Genomic DNA, 15,152 nt, shown 5'->3' with positions numbered 1-15,152 from the left:
TATTTCAGTTCAAAGAAGAAAATGTGGGATTTTATTCAGCTGTGCAAAAGGAGCCCCTTTTCAAAGAAGATATTGTGGGATTTTCTGCCTTGATATTCTGGGTTATAAGGGCCCGGGATTTGAACCCACACTGCCATATAATCCAGTTCAATGTGGATTTTATACAGCAGTGTGGCAGGGGCCCTTGTGAAAATTCACCTTCCCAGGAGGGAGGAGATTGGAAAAGCGGTGTCAAAATACATACTGATGCAGAGAGACCAAGGGCCCTTCCACACAGTCCCATAACCCAGAATATCAAATCAGATAATCCACAATATCAGTTTTGCAATAGAATATCGGAGCCCATACTGTCATATTATGCAGTTCAATATAGAATTTATACAGCTATTTGTATGGGGCCCTTGTGAAATTTCACCTTCCCACGAGGATTTGGGGGGGGGGGGGGGTTGAAAAAGCGGTGTCAAACTGCATACTGATAGAGAGACTAGGGGCCCCTCCACACAGCTCTATATCCCAGAATATCAAGGCAGAAAATCTCACAATATCTGCTTTGAACTGGGTTATCTGAGAACACACTCAGATAATGTGGGATTTTCTAGACAACCATATAATGCAGAATATCAAAGTAGATAATCCACAATATCGGTTTTGAACTGGAATATCTGAGGACCCTTCCACACAGCCATTTAACCCAGAATAACAAGGCAGAAAATCCCACAAAGTCTTGCTTTGAACTAGGTTATCTGAATTCACAATGGCATATAATCCAGTTCAAAGCAGATGTGGGATGTTTCTCAGCTGTGTGGAAGGGGCCTGAGCCCATATTGCCATATAAACCAGTACAATGTAGATTTTATACAGCTGTGTAGAAGGGGCCTAAAGATACCTTGGCTCCTTCCACATAGCTGTATAAAATCCACAATGAATTGGATTATATGGCAGCGTGGACTCAAGGCGCTTCCAGACAGCCATATAACCCAGACTCTCAAGGCAGAAAATCCCACAATATATGCTTTGAACTGGGTTATCTTGAGTTCACAGTGCCATATATCAAAGCCAATACTGTAGATTATTCTGCCTTGATATTCTGGGAGCCCTTCCACAGAGCCCTATATCCCCAAATGTTACAGCAGAAAATCCCACAATATCTGCTTTGAACTAGGTTATCTGAGCCCAGAATCAGATAATGTGGGATTTTCTGCCTTGATATTCTGGGATATAGACCTGTGTGGAAGGGCCGTGAGTTGTATGAATATAGGGCTGTGTGGGAGAGCCCTTGACCTCTCTGCATCAATATACAGTTTGACAGCACTTTTCCAACAGCCCCTCCTCCCTCAGGAAGGTGAAGTTTCACAAGGGCCCCTTCCACACAACTGTATAAAATCCATATTGAACTGCAATTATATGGCAGTGTGGACTCAAATAATCCAGGGCCCTTCCACAGAGCTGAATAAAATCCCACATTATCAAAGCCAATACTGTGGATTATTCTGTCTTGATATTCTGGGAGCCTTTCCACACAGCCCTATATCCCAGAATATCAAGGCAGAAAGTCCCACAATATCAGCTTTGAACTGGGTTATCTGAGTCAACACAGCCATATATTCCATTTCAATGCAGAAAATATGGGATTTTATTCAGCTGTGTGGAAAGGTCCCGAGTCCACACTGAGATAATGTGGGATTTTCTGCCTTGATGTTCTGGGATACAGGACTGTGTGGAAGGCCCCTGGGTTAGCTGAGACCACATTTCCATATATCCCACCTCAAAGCAGAAAATGTGGGATTTTGTCCAGCTGTATGGAAGGGGCCCACAATATCTGCTCTGAACTGGATTCTCGAGACCACACTGCCATATAATCCAGTTCATAGCAGGTAATGTGGGATTTTATTCAGCTGTGTGGAAAGGCCTGAGTCCACACTCAGATATTCTGAGATATAGGGCTGTGTGGAAGGACCCTGGGTTATCTGAGTCCACACTGCCATAACCCTAACCCAGGGCCCATCCACACAGCTCTATATCCCCAAATATCAAGGCAGGAAATTCCACGATATCTGCTTTGAACTGGGTTATCTGAGCCCACACTGCCATATAATCCAATTCAAGACAGCTGTGCGGAAGGACCCTGAGTCTACACTCAGATATTGTGGGATTTTCTGCCTTGATATTCTGGGATATAGGGCTGTGTGGAAGGGCCCTGGGTTGTATGAGTCCACACTGCCATAACCCTAACCCAGGCCCCTTTCACACAGCTCTATATTCCAGAATATCAAGGCAGAAAATCCCACATTATCAGAGTGTACGCAGAGTTCTTCCACAGTCCTATATTCCAGAATATCAAGGCAGAAAATCTCACAATATCTGCTTTGAACTGGGCTATCGGAGTCCACACAGCAATATATTCCAGTTCAATGAAGAAAATGTGGGATTTTATTCAGCTCTGTGGAATGGCCCCGAGTCCACACTCAGATAATGTGGGATTTTCTGCCTTGATGTTCTGGGATATAGGGCTGTGTGGAAGGGCCCTGGGTTGTCGGAGTCCACACTGCCATAAGCCTAACCCAGGGCACTTCCACACAGCTCTATATCCCCGAATATCAAGGCAGAAAATCCCAAATTATGTGAGTGTACTCAGAGCTCTTCCACGCAGCCCTATATTCCAGAATATCAAGGCAGAAAATCCCAAATAACTGAGTGTACTCAGTTCTTCCACACAGTCCTATATTCCAGAATATCAAGGCAGAAAATCCCACAATATCTGCTTTGAACTGGCCAATCTGACTCCACACAGCCATATATTCCAGTTCAATGCAGAAAATGTGGGATTTTATTCAGTTGTGTGGAAGGGCCCTGAGTCCACTCAGATAATGTGGGATTTTCTGCCTTGATGTTCTGGGATATAGGGCTGTGTGGAAGGGATCTGGGTTGTCCGAGTTCACACTGTCATAACCCTAATCCAGGGCCCTTCCACACAGCTCTATATCCCCGAATATCAAGGCAGAAAATCCCACAATATCTGCTTTGAACTGGGCTGAGTCCACACAGCCATATATTCCAGTTCAAAGCAGAAAATGTAGGATTTTATTCAGCTGTGTGGAAGAGCCCTGAGTCCACACTCAGATAATGTGGGATTTTCTGCCTTGATGTTCTGGGATATAGGGCTGTGTGGAAGGGCCCTGGGTTGTCCAAGTCCACACTGCCATAACTCTAACTGAGGGCCCTTCCACACAGCTCTGTATCCCTGAATATAAAGGCAGAAAATCCCAAATTATCTGAGTATACTCAGAGCTCTTCCACACAGCCCTATATTCCAGAATATCAAGGCAGAAAATCCCACAATATCTGCTTTGAGCTGGGCTGAGTCCACACAGCCATATATTTCAGTTCAATGCAGAAAATGTGGGATTTTCTGCCTTGATGTTCTGGGATATAGGGCTGTGTGGAAGGGCCCTGTGTTAGCTGAATCCACATTTCCATATATCCCATCTCAAAGCAGAAAATGTGGGATTTTGCTCAGCTGTATGGAAGGGGGATCTGAACCGGATTCTCTGAGCCCACACTGCCCTGCAATCCAATTCAAGGCAGCTGTGTGGAAGGGCCCTAAAGGAGGCGAAGGCGCAATCCAAGCGAAGGCGACCCACGGGAGGGATACAGGTCAGGTCTAGATCGAAGCCATCCTCCTGGTATCTCCTTTTGTTCCTGCTGACGATCTCTTTGATGATGGCGGTCATGTCTGGGAGCCGGGAGCCGCTGAGGAACAGGGCGGACAAGCACGGCGGCGGCTGCAGGGCGCAGAGGGCGCGGAGCCTCGGCGGAGGAGGAAGAGGCAGAGGAGGCGGAGGAGGGGGAGGCTGGCCCCCTCCCGCTTCGGCCCGCCAACGGTGAGGAGGACGGCGGCGGCGGCGACTGCTGCTGCTGCTCACGGAGCGGCTCGAAGAAGAAGGTGGAGACGATGACGGTAAGGCGGCTGCTGCTGCTTCTCCTCCTCCTCCTTCTTCTTCTTCAGGCGAAGGCCCGGACGCGGCCTGGCCCAGCGGCGGCGAGAGCGTCGCTTCCTGAGGCGAGGAGGAGGCCGAGGAGACTGAGGAGGAGCCGCCGCCGCCGCCGCCGAGGCTCCCTCCTCCTCCTCTCTCCCGCGGGCTCGAGCGGCGGCGGGGCTCCAGGAGGACCGGCGACGGCAGCAGCTTCGCCCGCTTTTCCCCACCCGCCCGAGCGGGCGGGCAGGCAGGTTGCTCCTTCCCTTGCTTTCCGAAAGCGGGAAACGCAAAAACAAAAAAGGACGAAAAAGGAGGCGGGCGGGCCCGAGAAACAGAATTAAAAAATCAATAAAATAGCCCTCTCAGGTCCTGAGGGGAAGGCGGCCTCCTCGCCTCATTCCTCTGCGCGGCGGTTGGGTCGCCTTCCTTTCCTTCCCTTTCCTTCCTTCTTCTTTGCCTTCTGCCGCGCACGCGTAGAAGAGCCGAGCCGATTTTTTTCTCTCCTCCTCCTCCTCCCTCCTCCCTCCCCCCTCCCTCCTTGTCTCCAAGAGAGCGGCTGTTCCTTCAATCGCTGACACCCCCCTTTTTTTTCTTCTTCTTCTTTTCCTTTCTTCCTTTTCCTGACTTTCTTCTCCTTCAAGGCTCACTTGCAGCCTCGCTTGCGCCAGCCAACCATCATGGCTGCAGCTTCCGAAAGAGAGGCAGAGCGAGAGGGAAAAAGGAAGCAAAGGGAGGGGGGGAGAAAAGGAGGGGAGGGGGAGGGAGAAAAAGGAACAGCGCCGAAAGAGAGAGGGGAGGGGGAGGAGGAGGGGGAAAAAAAGTCAGCGGGAACGCATCACTCCGCTCTTGGTGAGCTCCCTCCGCCGCTGGAGGAAAAAGGAGTCCGCCGCCACATCACCGCCTCCAAATCTCTTCCTCCGACTTTTCCTTCCTTTCTTTCCGTTCCTTTCTTTCCGTTCTTCCTTCCTTCATCAAAAGCAGATTCAAGCCGAGAAGGGCGATTGCTCCTAGACTGGAAAAGAAGAAGAGGAGCGCAGGCGTAGAGAGAGAGAGAGGGACACGTTCGGAAGCGGCGGAAGGATATCCCACAGGCGATTGCCTCATCCCAATGACGGGCTAATTCCCCCCGGAGTCACGTGACGGGTGTAAAGCAGAGGAAAGGGAGGGGGCACTTCCCGCTCCTCCGCCTCCTGAGCTGAGGCTGCTTCTGCCCCACTTCTTTCCAAGGGAGGGCTTGCATCAGTATCACAGCCTTTTCTATTGTACACCCCTTGCAATGGCCCTTTTTTTTTGCAGCAGGAGGTGCCTTTGGTCCCCAAGAGCCTCCTTGCAAGGCTTATTGATGCATTGGCCTAGCAGCCACCCTTTCACATTGGCTTTTGTTGTCCTGGTTGCAATCCCTGGTTAGGCTGTCCAGTCTGGGGTTGAGACCTTGCACCAGTGGGCAAAGAGAATCTCTGGGGAGGCCCTGCTCTAGGCCCTACCATTATCACAAGTGAGACTGGTGGGGACGAGGGACAGGGCCTTCTCGGTGGTGGCCCCTCGCCTATGGAATGCACTCCCCAGGGAGATTAGGTCATCAACATCCCTCCTCTCTTTCAGAAGGAAGCTAAAAATCTATATGTGGGACCAGGCTTTTGGGTAAGCTGGCAGATGGACAAAGACAATGATGACCAGAGTAGGAAAGGACAATGACGATGTTAGATGGATTACCGATTTATGAATTGGCGAACATTGACCACAAGATGATTTTATTGCTGCTATTGTACCGTCTTGATTGTTTTAACTAGTTATAACTGTTGACGCTATATTGTAATTTTGTATATTTATTTTGTGAATTGTTGGGCATCGAATTGTGCCTTTTGTAAGCCGCCCTGAGTTCCCCCTAGAGCAATGGTTCTCAACCTGGGGTCCCCAGATGTTTTTGGCCTACAACTCCCAGAAATCCCAGCCAGTTTACCAGCTGTTAGGATTTCTGGGAGTTGAAGGCCAAAAACATCTGGGGACCCCACGTTGAGAACTACTGCCCTAGGGGGTTGAGAAGGGGTAGAAGCACCCCAAATAAATAAATAAATAAATAAATCTTTGCCCATGCTCTCATACCTCACAACCTCTGAGGATGCTTGCCATAGATGCAGGCGAAACGTCAGGAGAGAATGCTTCTAGAACATGGCCATATAGCCAGAAAAAACTACAACAACCAAGAATCAGAACTGCTTCCTGTTGGGTCTTTGTGATTGCATATGAGCCGGCGCAAACTTTAAGATCTTCCGGGGGAGGCCCTCCATTCGCTCCCACCACCGTCACAAGCACAGTTGGTGGGGACGAGAGAGAGGGCCTTCTCGGTGGTGGCCCCTCACCTCTGGAACACCCTTCCTGGGGAAATAAGACAGGCCCCATCACTCCCCTCTTTTCGTAAGAGCCTGAAGACCTGGTGGTTTAAACAAACCTTTGAGAATGACTAGTTCTTGCTCTGCCCCAGATACTGTTGAAATTGGCCATATCTTCTTCTGCCAATTACCCAGGTCACTCTCTTCTGTTAGGCCCTGGAAATGTATAGCCATAGACATGTACAGCCATAGACTAAATCACATTAGCCTGGCCTGGCCTTTTAAACTGCCTTGATCAGACATGATTATTTTAAATATATGTGCTATTGTGGTTTTAATGCTTATACTGTTTTGTTAATTTTATGTTTATGCCTTTTTTTCTTGTATGTATTGATTATGTTACTTGGAAACCGTTCTGAGTCCCCTTGGGGAGATAGAGCGATATATAAATAAAGTGTTGTTGTTGTTGTTCCAGGATGTGGCACTCAAAGGATGCACATCATGGGGATTGCACAGCCCCATGGATACATAGCATGAGGATTGTGGAGATTGTATTGTCGAAGGCTTTCACGGCCAGAATCACTGGGTTGTTGTAGGTTTTACGGGCTATATGGCCATGTTCTAGAAGCATTCTCTCCTGACGTTTCGCCTGCATTTCTAGCAAGCATCCTCAGAGGTTGTGATGTCATCCACAACCTGTGAGGATGCCTACCATAGATGCAGGCGAAACGTCAGGAGAGAATGCTTCTAGAACATGGCCATATAGCCCGAAAAACCTACAACGCATTGTGGAGACTTGGTAACTAGGATGGCATGGCATGGAGATTACAGAATAGACTAGCTTTATTTGTCATTGCGCTATTGCACAACAAAATGACATGCCTTCCCCTGTACGCACCACAAAACAACACACCACCTCCACACAGCCTTCAATGCTACATCGGTGCAAAACCACTGAGTTCAATATAGCCACAGGTCTAGGATAAAAGCTATCCTTCAGTCTGTCTGTCCTTGTCTTTGTCACACTGTGCTGTCTGAATAGAATAAATGATAAAGGAAATGCAGGACTGTTCCCAGAGGAAAATAAGGGAAATAGTGGAAAAGAGATGGATACATGTAGGGGACAAGAGCTATTAAATATAGAATTTTTAATCTACTTTTTGTTAAATTGTTAAAAATATATATACTATTTAAGTCACCTATATTATCTTCTAAACTTCCTCACGAGAAAAAATGGTTATGTTCTACTAGTTTGTACTAAATTTAAAAAAACATTTAAAAAGAGAGATGACCCCAAGGGTACATAGCATGAGGATTGTTGCGCCCCTTGGTACCCAGGGTGGCCTGAAGATTGCACAACCCAATGGTACCTACTAGGGCTGAATACTATGGAGATTGCACCACCCCTAGCTCCCAGGGTGGCATGGAAATGACATAACTCTGGGACCTAGGGCTGCACAGTATGGGGATTATACCACCCTTTGGTACCCAAGGTTGCATGGGATAGGGGTTGATCCCTTAGCCCCCCAGGGATGCGTGGTATGAAGTTTACACAAACCCTGGTACCTGGGATGGTCCTGGAATTGCACAACCCTTGGCACCCAGGGATACAGAGCATGCAGATTACATGGCCCCTGGCACCTGTGATTCTATCAGGATTGCACAATGCCTTAGTGTCCAGAGATGCAAAGCATGACCCTGGATACCTTGTGGGTGGGGATTGCACATCACCCGGCACGTAAGAAAACATAGCATTAGGATTCCATGGCCCTTCTCACCCAGAACTGCATAGTATGGGGATTAAATGAACCCTTGGCACCCAGGGATGAAAGACATGGTGATTGTACAACCTCTGGCATCCAGGAATGATTGGCATGGGGACTAAATGGCCCCTTGGCACCCAGAGATGCAGGACATGGAGATCACACACCTCTTGGCACTTGGGTTGGTGCTGGAATTGCACAACCTCTTGACATCCAGGGATGCAGGACACAGAGATGGTGCAACCCCTGCGCCCAAGACTGCATGAAGTTTGCCCAATTCCTTGCATACAGCATGGGGACTGCACTGCCCCTTGGCACCCATGGCTGCATAGTATAGCGTGGTACATGCCTTAGTTGCCTCCAGATTGGATTACTGTAATGCACTTTACGTGGGGCTGCCCTTGAAAATGGCCCGGAAATTCCAATTGATACAACGGGCGGCAGCCAGGTTACTAACTGGTGCGACTTACAGGGAGCGGTCAACCCCCGTTTAAGGAGCTCCATTGGCTGCCGTTCATCTTCCGGTCCCAATTCAAGGTGCAGGTTCTTACCTACAAAGCCCTGAACGGTTTGGGACCCGCCTACCTGCATGACTGCATTTCTGTGTACGAGCCCACACAATCTCTTCAATCGCAGGCGTGATTGGTGGGGACGAGGGAGAGGGCCTTCTCAGTAGTGGCCCCCTGACTCTGGGACTCACTTCCAAAGGATATCAGGCATGCCCCAACATTGGCAGTCTTTAGGAGGAGCCTGAAAACGTGGCTGTTCCAGTGTGCCTTCCTGGAATAAAGAAATATTTCCCAGCAAAATGTCCTCAGAATGCACTTTAACTATTGGATTGTGTTGGACTGCGCCCCTCGCTTCTTTAAAACCCTCCTACCAGATATATCCTACCTTGTTCATGCCCAGCGTTTATTTTTTTAAATTTAAACTATTACATTTGGCCTGGCCATAGGTTTTTAAATCCTTGTGTGTTATTGTTATAAGTGATTTTTATTAATTTGTATTGAATTGTATTGTTTTGTTTATTGCTTTCTTGTTTTATTGATGTGTTCTTTGTGCTTGGCCTCATGTAAGCCGCTCCGAGTCCCTTGGGAAGATGGTGGCGGGGTATAAATAAAGTATTATTATTATTATTATTATTATTGTTATTATTATTATCATTATTTATTAAATGACCTGTTGGCATCTGTCCGAGTATGATGGTCCTCCGAGTATTGTTATATGTGATTTGTATTAATTTGTATTGCATTGTATAGTTTTGTTTATTGCTTTCCTGTTTTATTGATGTGTTCTTTGGGCTTAGCCTCATGTAAGCCGCTCCGAGTCCCTTGGGGAGATGGTGGCAGGGTATAAATAAGATTTTATTGTTATTATTATTTATTAAATGACCCGTTGGCATCCGTGGCTACACAGCATGGAGACTGCACAATACCTCGCATCCAGGATGCATGGCATAGTGACTGAATGGCCCCTTGATACCCAGAGATGCAGAAAATGGAGTTCACACAACCCCTGGCACCTGGGGTGGTGCTGGGATTGTACAACCCCTTAACATCAAGGGATGCAGGGCATAGAGATGACGTGACCCCTGCACCCAAGACAGCTTGGAGTTTGACCAATCTGTTGGCATCCAGCATGGTGATTGCACAACCCTTTGGCACCCAAGACTGCATAGCATCGGGATTGCATGACTGCTTGGCACCTGTGGCTGCATGGCATGGAGATTGAACCATCTCGGGCATCCAAGGCTGCACAGATTGCACCATGCCAGTTACTCAGGATAGAAGCCTAGGAGCTCCCTCCTCTTTCTCTCCTAGGCTTAGCAACCTGTAAACCTCACAGGGGTGAAAAAGTGCTGATTGTGATTCCTGCTGTGGCTTTAGTGATGTCATTCCTCAATTGTTCACAGAGTCTTCCCGGCCAGATGTAGGCTCCAAGCTGAAGAAAAGCGAGAGATATAAAGAGGAAAAAGGTGGCAAGCTCTGCCCCAGGAAAGCAGCAACGAGTGGCCTGGGAGCCCCCAAGCGGCCGCTTCACAAGCCAAGCAACCAGCAGCCACATTTCTCTGCAAGGTTGGCAAGAAGCGGATGCCGAGGCAGCTACGCCACCTATTGCCTCAGAAGAGGAAACCTCGGTTGCAACAGTGCAGGCACACACACACATGACACACACACAAGGCCCACGCCTCCCAAGTCCCCACCCAACTCCTGGTACAAGCCTTGGGGCTGCCCTCCAGGGCTTGGCACTTCAAAAAGACGCAGGCTGGGGCTGCAAGATTAAGGCAGCTAACCAGCACCCTCTGCTTGCCCAGCCTTTTCAACACTGATTCCTTGTGGGAGGTCTACATAAATTAATTTGAAAAATCTTAACCTAGATCTGGATCTTTTCAGGTTTTTTTTTTTTCCCAGATTTTTAACATGCACAGCCTACGCAATTGGGAAAGCCTGTAGTTTTGAAAATCTGCTGTAACTCTTACAGGATCTTGAGATATCTTGCTAGAATGCACACAAGAGAAAGAAGAAATCGGTTTTTAGGTGATTTATGATGGCTGTATTTTATTTTTCAAGCAGGTTTCTTGGTTCTTCTGTTCCATAAAACGAACAACGCATTTTGACCTATTTATTTATTTTATTTATCGTGGCAGGAGCAACCAGACATTTTGTATTACATTTTTAACAAAGCAAACAAACAGACAAAACACAAAGTTTGCAAGCTTGGTAGTTGATTAAATGTCCTTTGACCAGTATCTGGCCACTTGGAGTGCCTCTGGTGTTGCCGCAAGAAGGCCCTCCATTGTGCATGTGGCAGGGCTCAGGTTGCATTGCAGCAGGTGGTCTGTAGTTTGCTCTTTTCCACACTCGCATGTCGTGGATTCCACTTTGTAGTCCCATTTCTTAAGATTGGCTCTGCATCTCGTGGTGCCAGAGCGCAGTCTGTTCAGTGCCTTCCAAGTCGCCCAGTTTTCTGTGTGCCTAGAAGGGAGTCTCTCATTTGGTAATAATAATAATAATAATAATAATAATAATAATAATAATAATAATTTATTTATATACCGCTCTATCTCCCCGAGGGAACTCAGAGTGGTTCCCAGGTAAAAATCACAGAACATCCAAAGTAAAAACAACATAACCATAAGATTAACAAATCAAAATATGCATAAAAATTGTTGCTATAACACACATATATTAAACACACATAACACACATATATTTTAAAAAAAATTAAAAGGCCGGGCCAAGATTTGTGCAAGCCCAAAAATTCTAGGGGGCCCGGGAATTAAATGCAATGCTATGGCAGGCAACAAGGGAACCACTGACCGCATAGGGAAGCTGATGAGGAAACACAACATACAAACTATCTACAGACCCACCAAGAAAATCCAACAAATGCTACGTTCAGCAAAGGACAAGAGGGATCCTCTCACTTCTGCAGGAGTCTACTGTATACCATGCAGCTGTGGACAAGTCTACATAGGGGCCACCAAACGCAGCATTGCCCAAACACGAATCAAGGAACATGAAAGGCACTGCAAACTACTTCAACCAGAGAAGTCAGCCATAGCAGAGCACCTGATGAACCAACCTGGACACAGCATTTTATTTGAGAACACAAAAATGCTGGACCACTCTCACAACCACCAAGTCAGGCTACACAGAGAAGCCATTGAAATACACAAGCATGTGGACAGTTTCAACAGAAAGGAGGAAACCATGAAAATGAACAAAATCTGGCTACCAGTATTTAAAAACTCTAAAATTACAACAGCACAACAGTAAAGAGGAAACAAACAAGGACATCTAATCACCTCTCAACAAAAGTTTGCTCTAGGCACTGTCTGGCCATTATATGCTAATCAAGATAGTCAGTTGAAGCATTCACACCTAGCTCCAGCAGACAAGAGTCCTTTGTCTCACCCTGGTCATTCCACAGATATATACACTCCTTTTCCTAGTTCCAACAGACCTCACTACCTCTGAGGATGCTTGCCATAGATGCAGGCGAAACGTCAGGAGAGAATGCCTCTAGACCATGGCCATATAGCCCAAAAAAAACTACAACAACCCAGGCAACAATAATATTAGGTACAGGTCTTTGGCTGTTCATTCCAAGGCCGACTAGAGGAAATGATCTGGGTAATTGGTAGGAAGAATAAGGCTGTATTCGACAATGTATAGGGCTGAGTTAGAACTGTCCATTTTCAAAGGCTTGTTGAAACCACCAGGTCTTCAAGCTCTTACGAAAGGAAGAAAAACCCACAAAACAGCAAGTCCACAATAAGCAAACCGTGAAATAGCAAGGGAACACTATAGCCTTTTGTGGTGGCGGGAGGGTGCCTGTATAAGTGGACACCCCTGCCACATACATAAACACACATTTTTCACTTTTATTATGCATGCAGGTATAGACAGTGTCACATGTTGCTTGATGGGACAAATCAAACTGGACTTTAATGTGTCATTAGTACCCATAGCTGCTTTTTAAAAATTCACACCAAGAGTACATTTGATTTTGGAAGCTAAGCAGGGTCAGTATTTGGAAGGAAGATCTCCAGGTAAAATTAGGTGCTGTATGCTATATTGCAAAGGAAAGCAAAAGCAAACCATCTCTGAGTATTCTTCGCCTAAGAAATTCCTATGAAATTCCTGGGTTGGAGAGGCAACTTCAAGATACATGAGAAGAGAGGCCCAAATATTTCCAATGGGAACATTACCCGTCCCCTAAAACTAATTCATGTATAGTGAGGCTGTAATCCCCAATAGGAAAAGAAAATCTCAAAATAGAAATTAAGTTTTACTTGGGGATGGGTACTCGATGAGGTTAGGCCCTTGAGAGTTCAGCAAAGATATAGAAGATACTAGCTGTCCCCTGCCACACGTTGCTGTGGCCCAGTCTGGTGGAAAATAAAGTAATGAGAAAGTGTTGGTTTCTAATATATTTAATGTCTTTTTGTGAGTAAACAGTATTTCTTGCTGTTTCTTTGCCAGTGTTGATGTGGAGATTGTCTGGTTTTCCTGCTCTGGAACATGCAACATATCACTGTCCTTCTTTAGGGGTCCCTTTCAAATCTTTGATACTGCATCTGTCATATAGATGTGTGTGTGTGTGTGTGAATGGCTGGATGGCCCTTTGCCAGGAGGGCTTTGATTATGTTTTCTTGACCAGGTGAAGGGAGTTGGACTGGATGGCCTTAAGGCAGCATTTCTCAACCTGGGAAGTCAAGACCCCGGGGGGGGGGATCACCAGGGTGGTGTCAGAAGGGTCACCAAAGGCCATCAGAAAACACAGTATTTTCTGTTGGTCATGGGGGTTCTGTGTGGAAAGTTTGCCCCAATTCTGTTGTTGGTGGGGTTCAGAATGCTCCCTGATTGTAGGTGAACTATGAATCCCAGTAACTACAACTCCCAAATGTCAAGGTCTATTTCCCCCAAACTTCATCTGTGTTTATATTTGGGTATATTGAGTATTTGTGCCAAGTTTGGTCCAGATCCATCATTGTTTGAGTCCACAATGCTCTCTGGCTGTAGGTGAACTACAACTCCCAAACTCAAGGTCAATGCCCACCAAACCCTTCCAGTATTTTCTGTTGGTCATGGGAGTTCTGTGTGCCATGTTTGGTTCAATTCAATGGTTGATGGAGTTCAGAATGCTGTTTGTTTGTAGGTGAACTATAAATCCCAGCAACTACAACTACCAAATGACAAAATCATAATTTTGAGTGATGGTCACTGCTTGTGTTGTGAGACGTTTTGTTGCCAAATTTGGTGTGATTTCCTTCATTGGTTCTTTTGTTTTTAAGGAACTCATTATGCACAGAGCATTTTTATATATATAGAAGATACAAATAGATTGAAAAATAAGTAGAAATACTGGAGCAGGGTTTAGAAATCATACAAAAATGATGTATAGGGACACCTACTTTTTAGAAACCGTTTTTATGGCCTCAAACATTAATTGGCTTATTTGGTGGTTGTAAGGCAACTTGGCTACCCCTTTTTAGTATTTTTTTTAGTATTAGTTTCAATTGTTCTCCTATATCCTCTACTTCCCAAAGTTTCTTGTGACTATTATGCAATTGTGTATTCATTCAACCCATTTGTACCTGCTTTTAATTAGAAAGCCTTTTGCATTTTCAAGGTTATTTCCTATCGAGGGGACTCCAGGGACACATCTGGTGCACGCCTTTGATTGTGCAAGGGAAAAGATTATTGAAAGAGCAGTGGCTAACCATTATTTTTTTCTTGGTACTTATGTTAGCTGCCCTGAGAATACACATTTATGTGGAAAGATGCAGGATAGAAGTTACATAAATACATATATAACGCCAGAAACAACAGATGGAGTGAAGTGATGAAGTGATGAAAACACTCAAAATGACAAGTTCTGTCCAAAGGCCAGAGCTGCTGCTGTCTGCAGGTTTCTGTTCACAAACATTTCAGAAATGGGGGAAACCCCTATTTAGGGCAGTACAATTTTCTTTGCAGCAACACTTTTTGTTGACATCACAGTGTAGACAGGCGGATCTGAGACATCATCCACACATCCAAATGACATCGGCCAACCAAAAGAAGAAGAATGCAGTCCAATCCTGTTAAACCCATTGGTTTCAGAGGAAGATGGATTCTACGTTGACGGGGAAACGTCATTAGTGCTTTTCTAATGATCGCACACAAGGCTTACAATAGGAGGAAGCTGGATTTCTCCAAAGATTAAGAGCAGGTGCTTGGCACGTTGCCTTTTCACTGCTAACTTAGTTGTCCTGAGCTTTGTTTTGTTTTACCTTTGCCAAATTCAGCATATTAAGCAAGGACCTGCAATTAAGTGGCCTGGGAAGCCATCTTCTTCAGCTACAGAGTCACCCAAGGCCCTTCCACACAGCCATATAACCTGGGACTGCACCGAGTCTGTGGCGCAGCTGGCTGGGAGTCAACTGCATTAAGATCACTACTGACCGAAAGGTCATGAGTTTGAAGCCAGCCCGGGTCGGAGTGAGCTTCCGACCAATTTGTGTAGCTTGCTGTTGACCTTTGCAGCCTGAAAGACAGTTGCATCTGTCAAGTAGGAAATTTAGGTACCACTTA

General features: G+C 46.2%; 1 protein-coding gene across 1 annotated transcript in view; it reads right to left on the bottom strand.

Moving 5' to 3' along the window:
- Nucleotides 1–4,321, bottom strand: part of PTEN (phosphatase and tensin homolog) — a 61,771-nt gene extending 57,450 nt beyond the window's left edge. Inside the window, exon 1 of the mRNA XM_060768775.2 lies at nucleotides 3,653–4,321. Coding sequence (XP_060624758.1) covers nucleotides 3,653–3,731 — 79 coding nt within the window. The 5' untranslated portion in view covers nucleotides 3,732–4,321. The remainder of the gene's footprint in view (nucleotides 1–3,652) is intronic.
- Nucleotides 4,322–15,152: the final 10,831 nt, after the last annotated feature.

This window comes from Anolis sagrei, chromosome 3, assembly GCF_037176765.1.
Source record: "Anolis sagrei isolate rAnoSag1 chromosome 3, rAnoSag1.mat, whole genome shotgun sequence".
Lineage (NCBI taxonomy): Eukaryota > Metazoa > Chordata > Lepidosauria > Squamata > Dactyloidae > Anolis > Anolis sagrei.
This window is presented reverse-complemented; position numbering and strand designations above follow the sequence as displayed.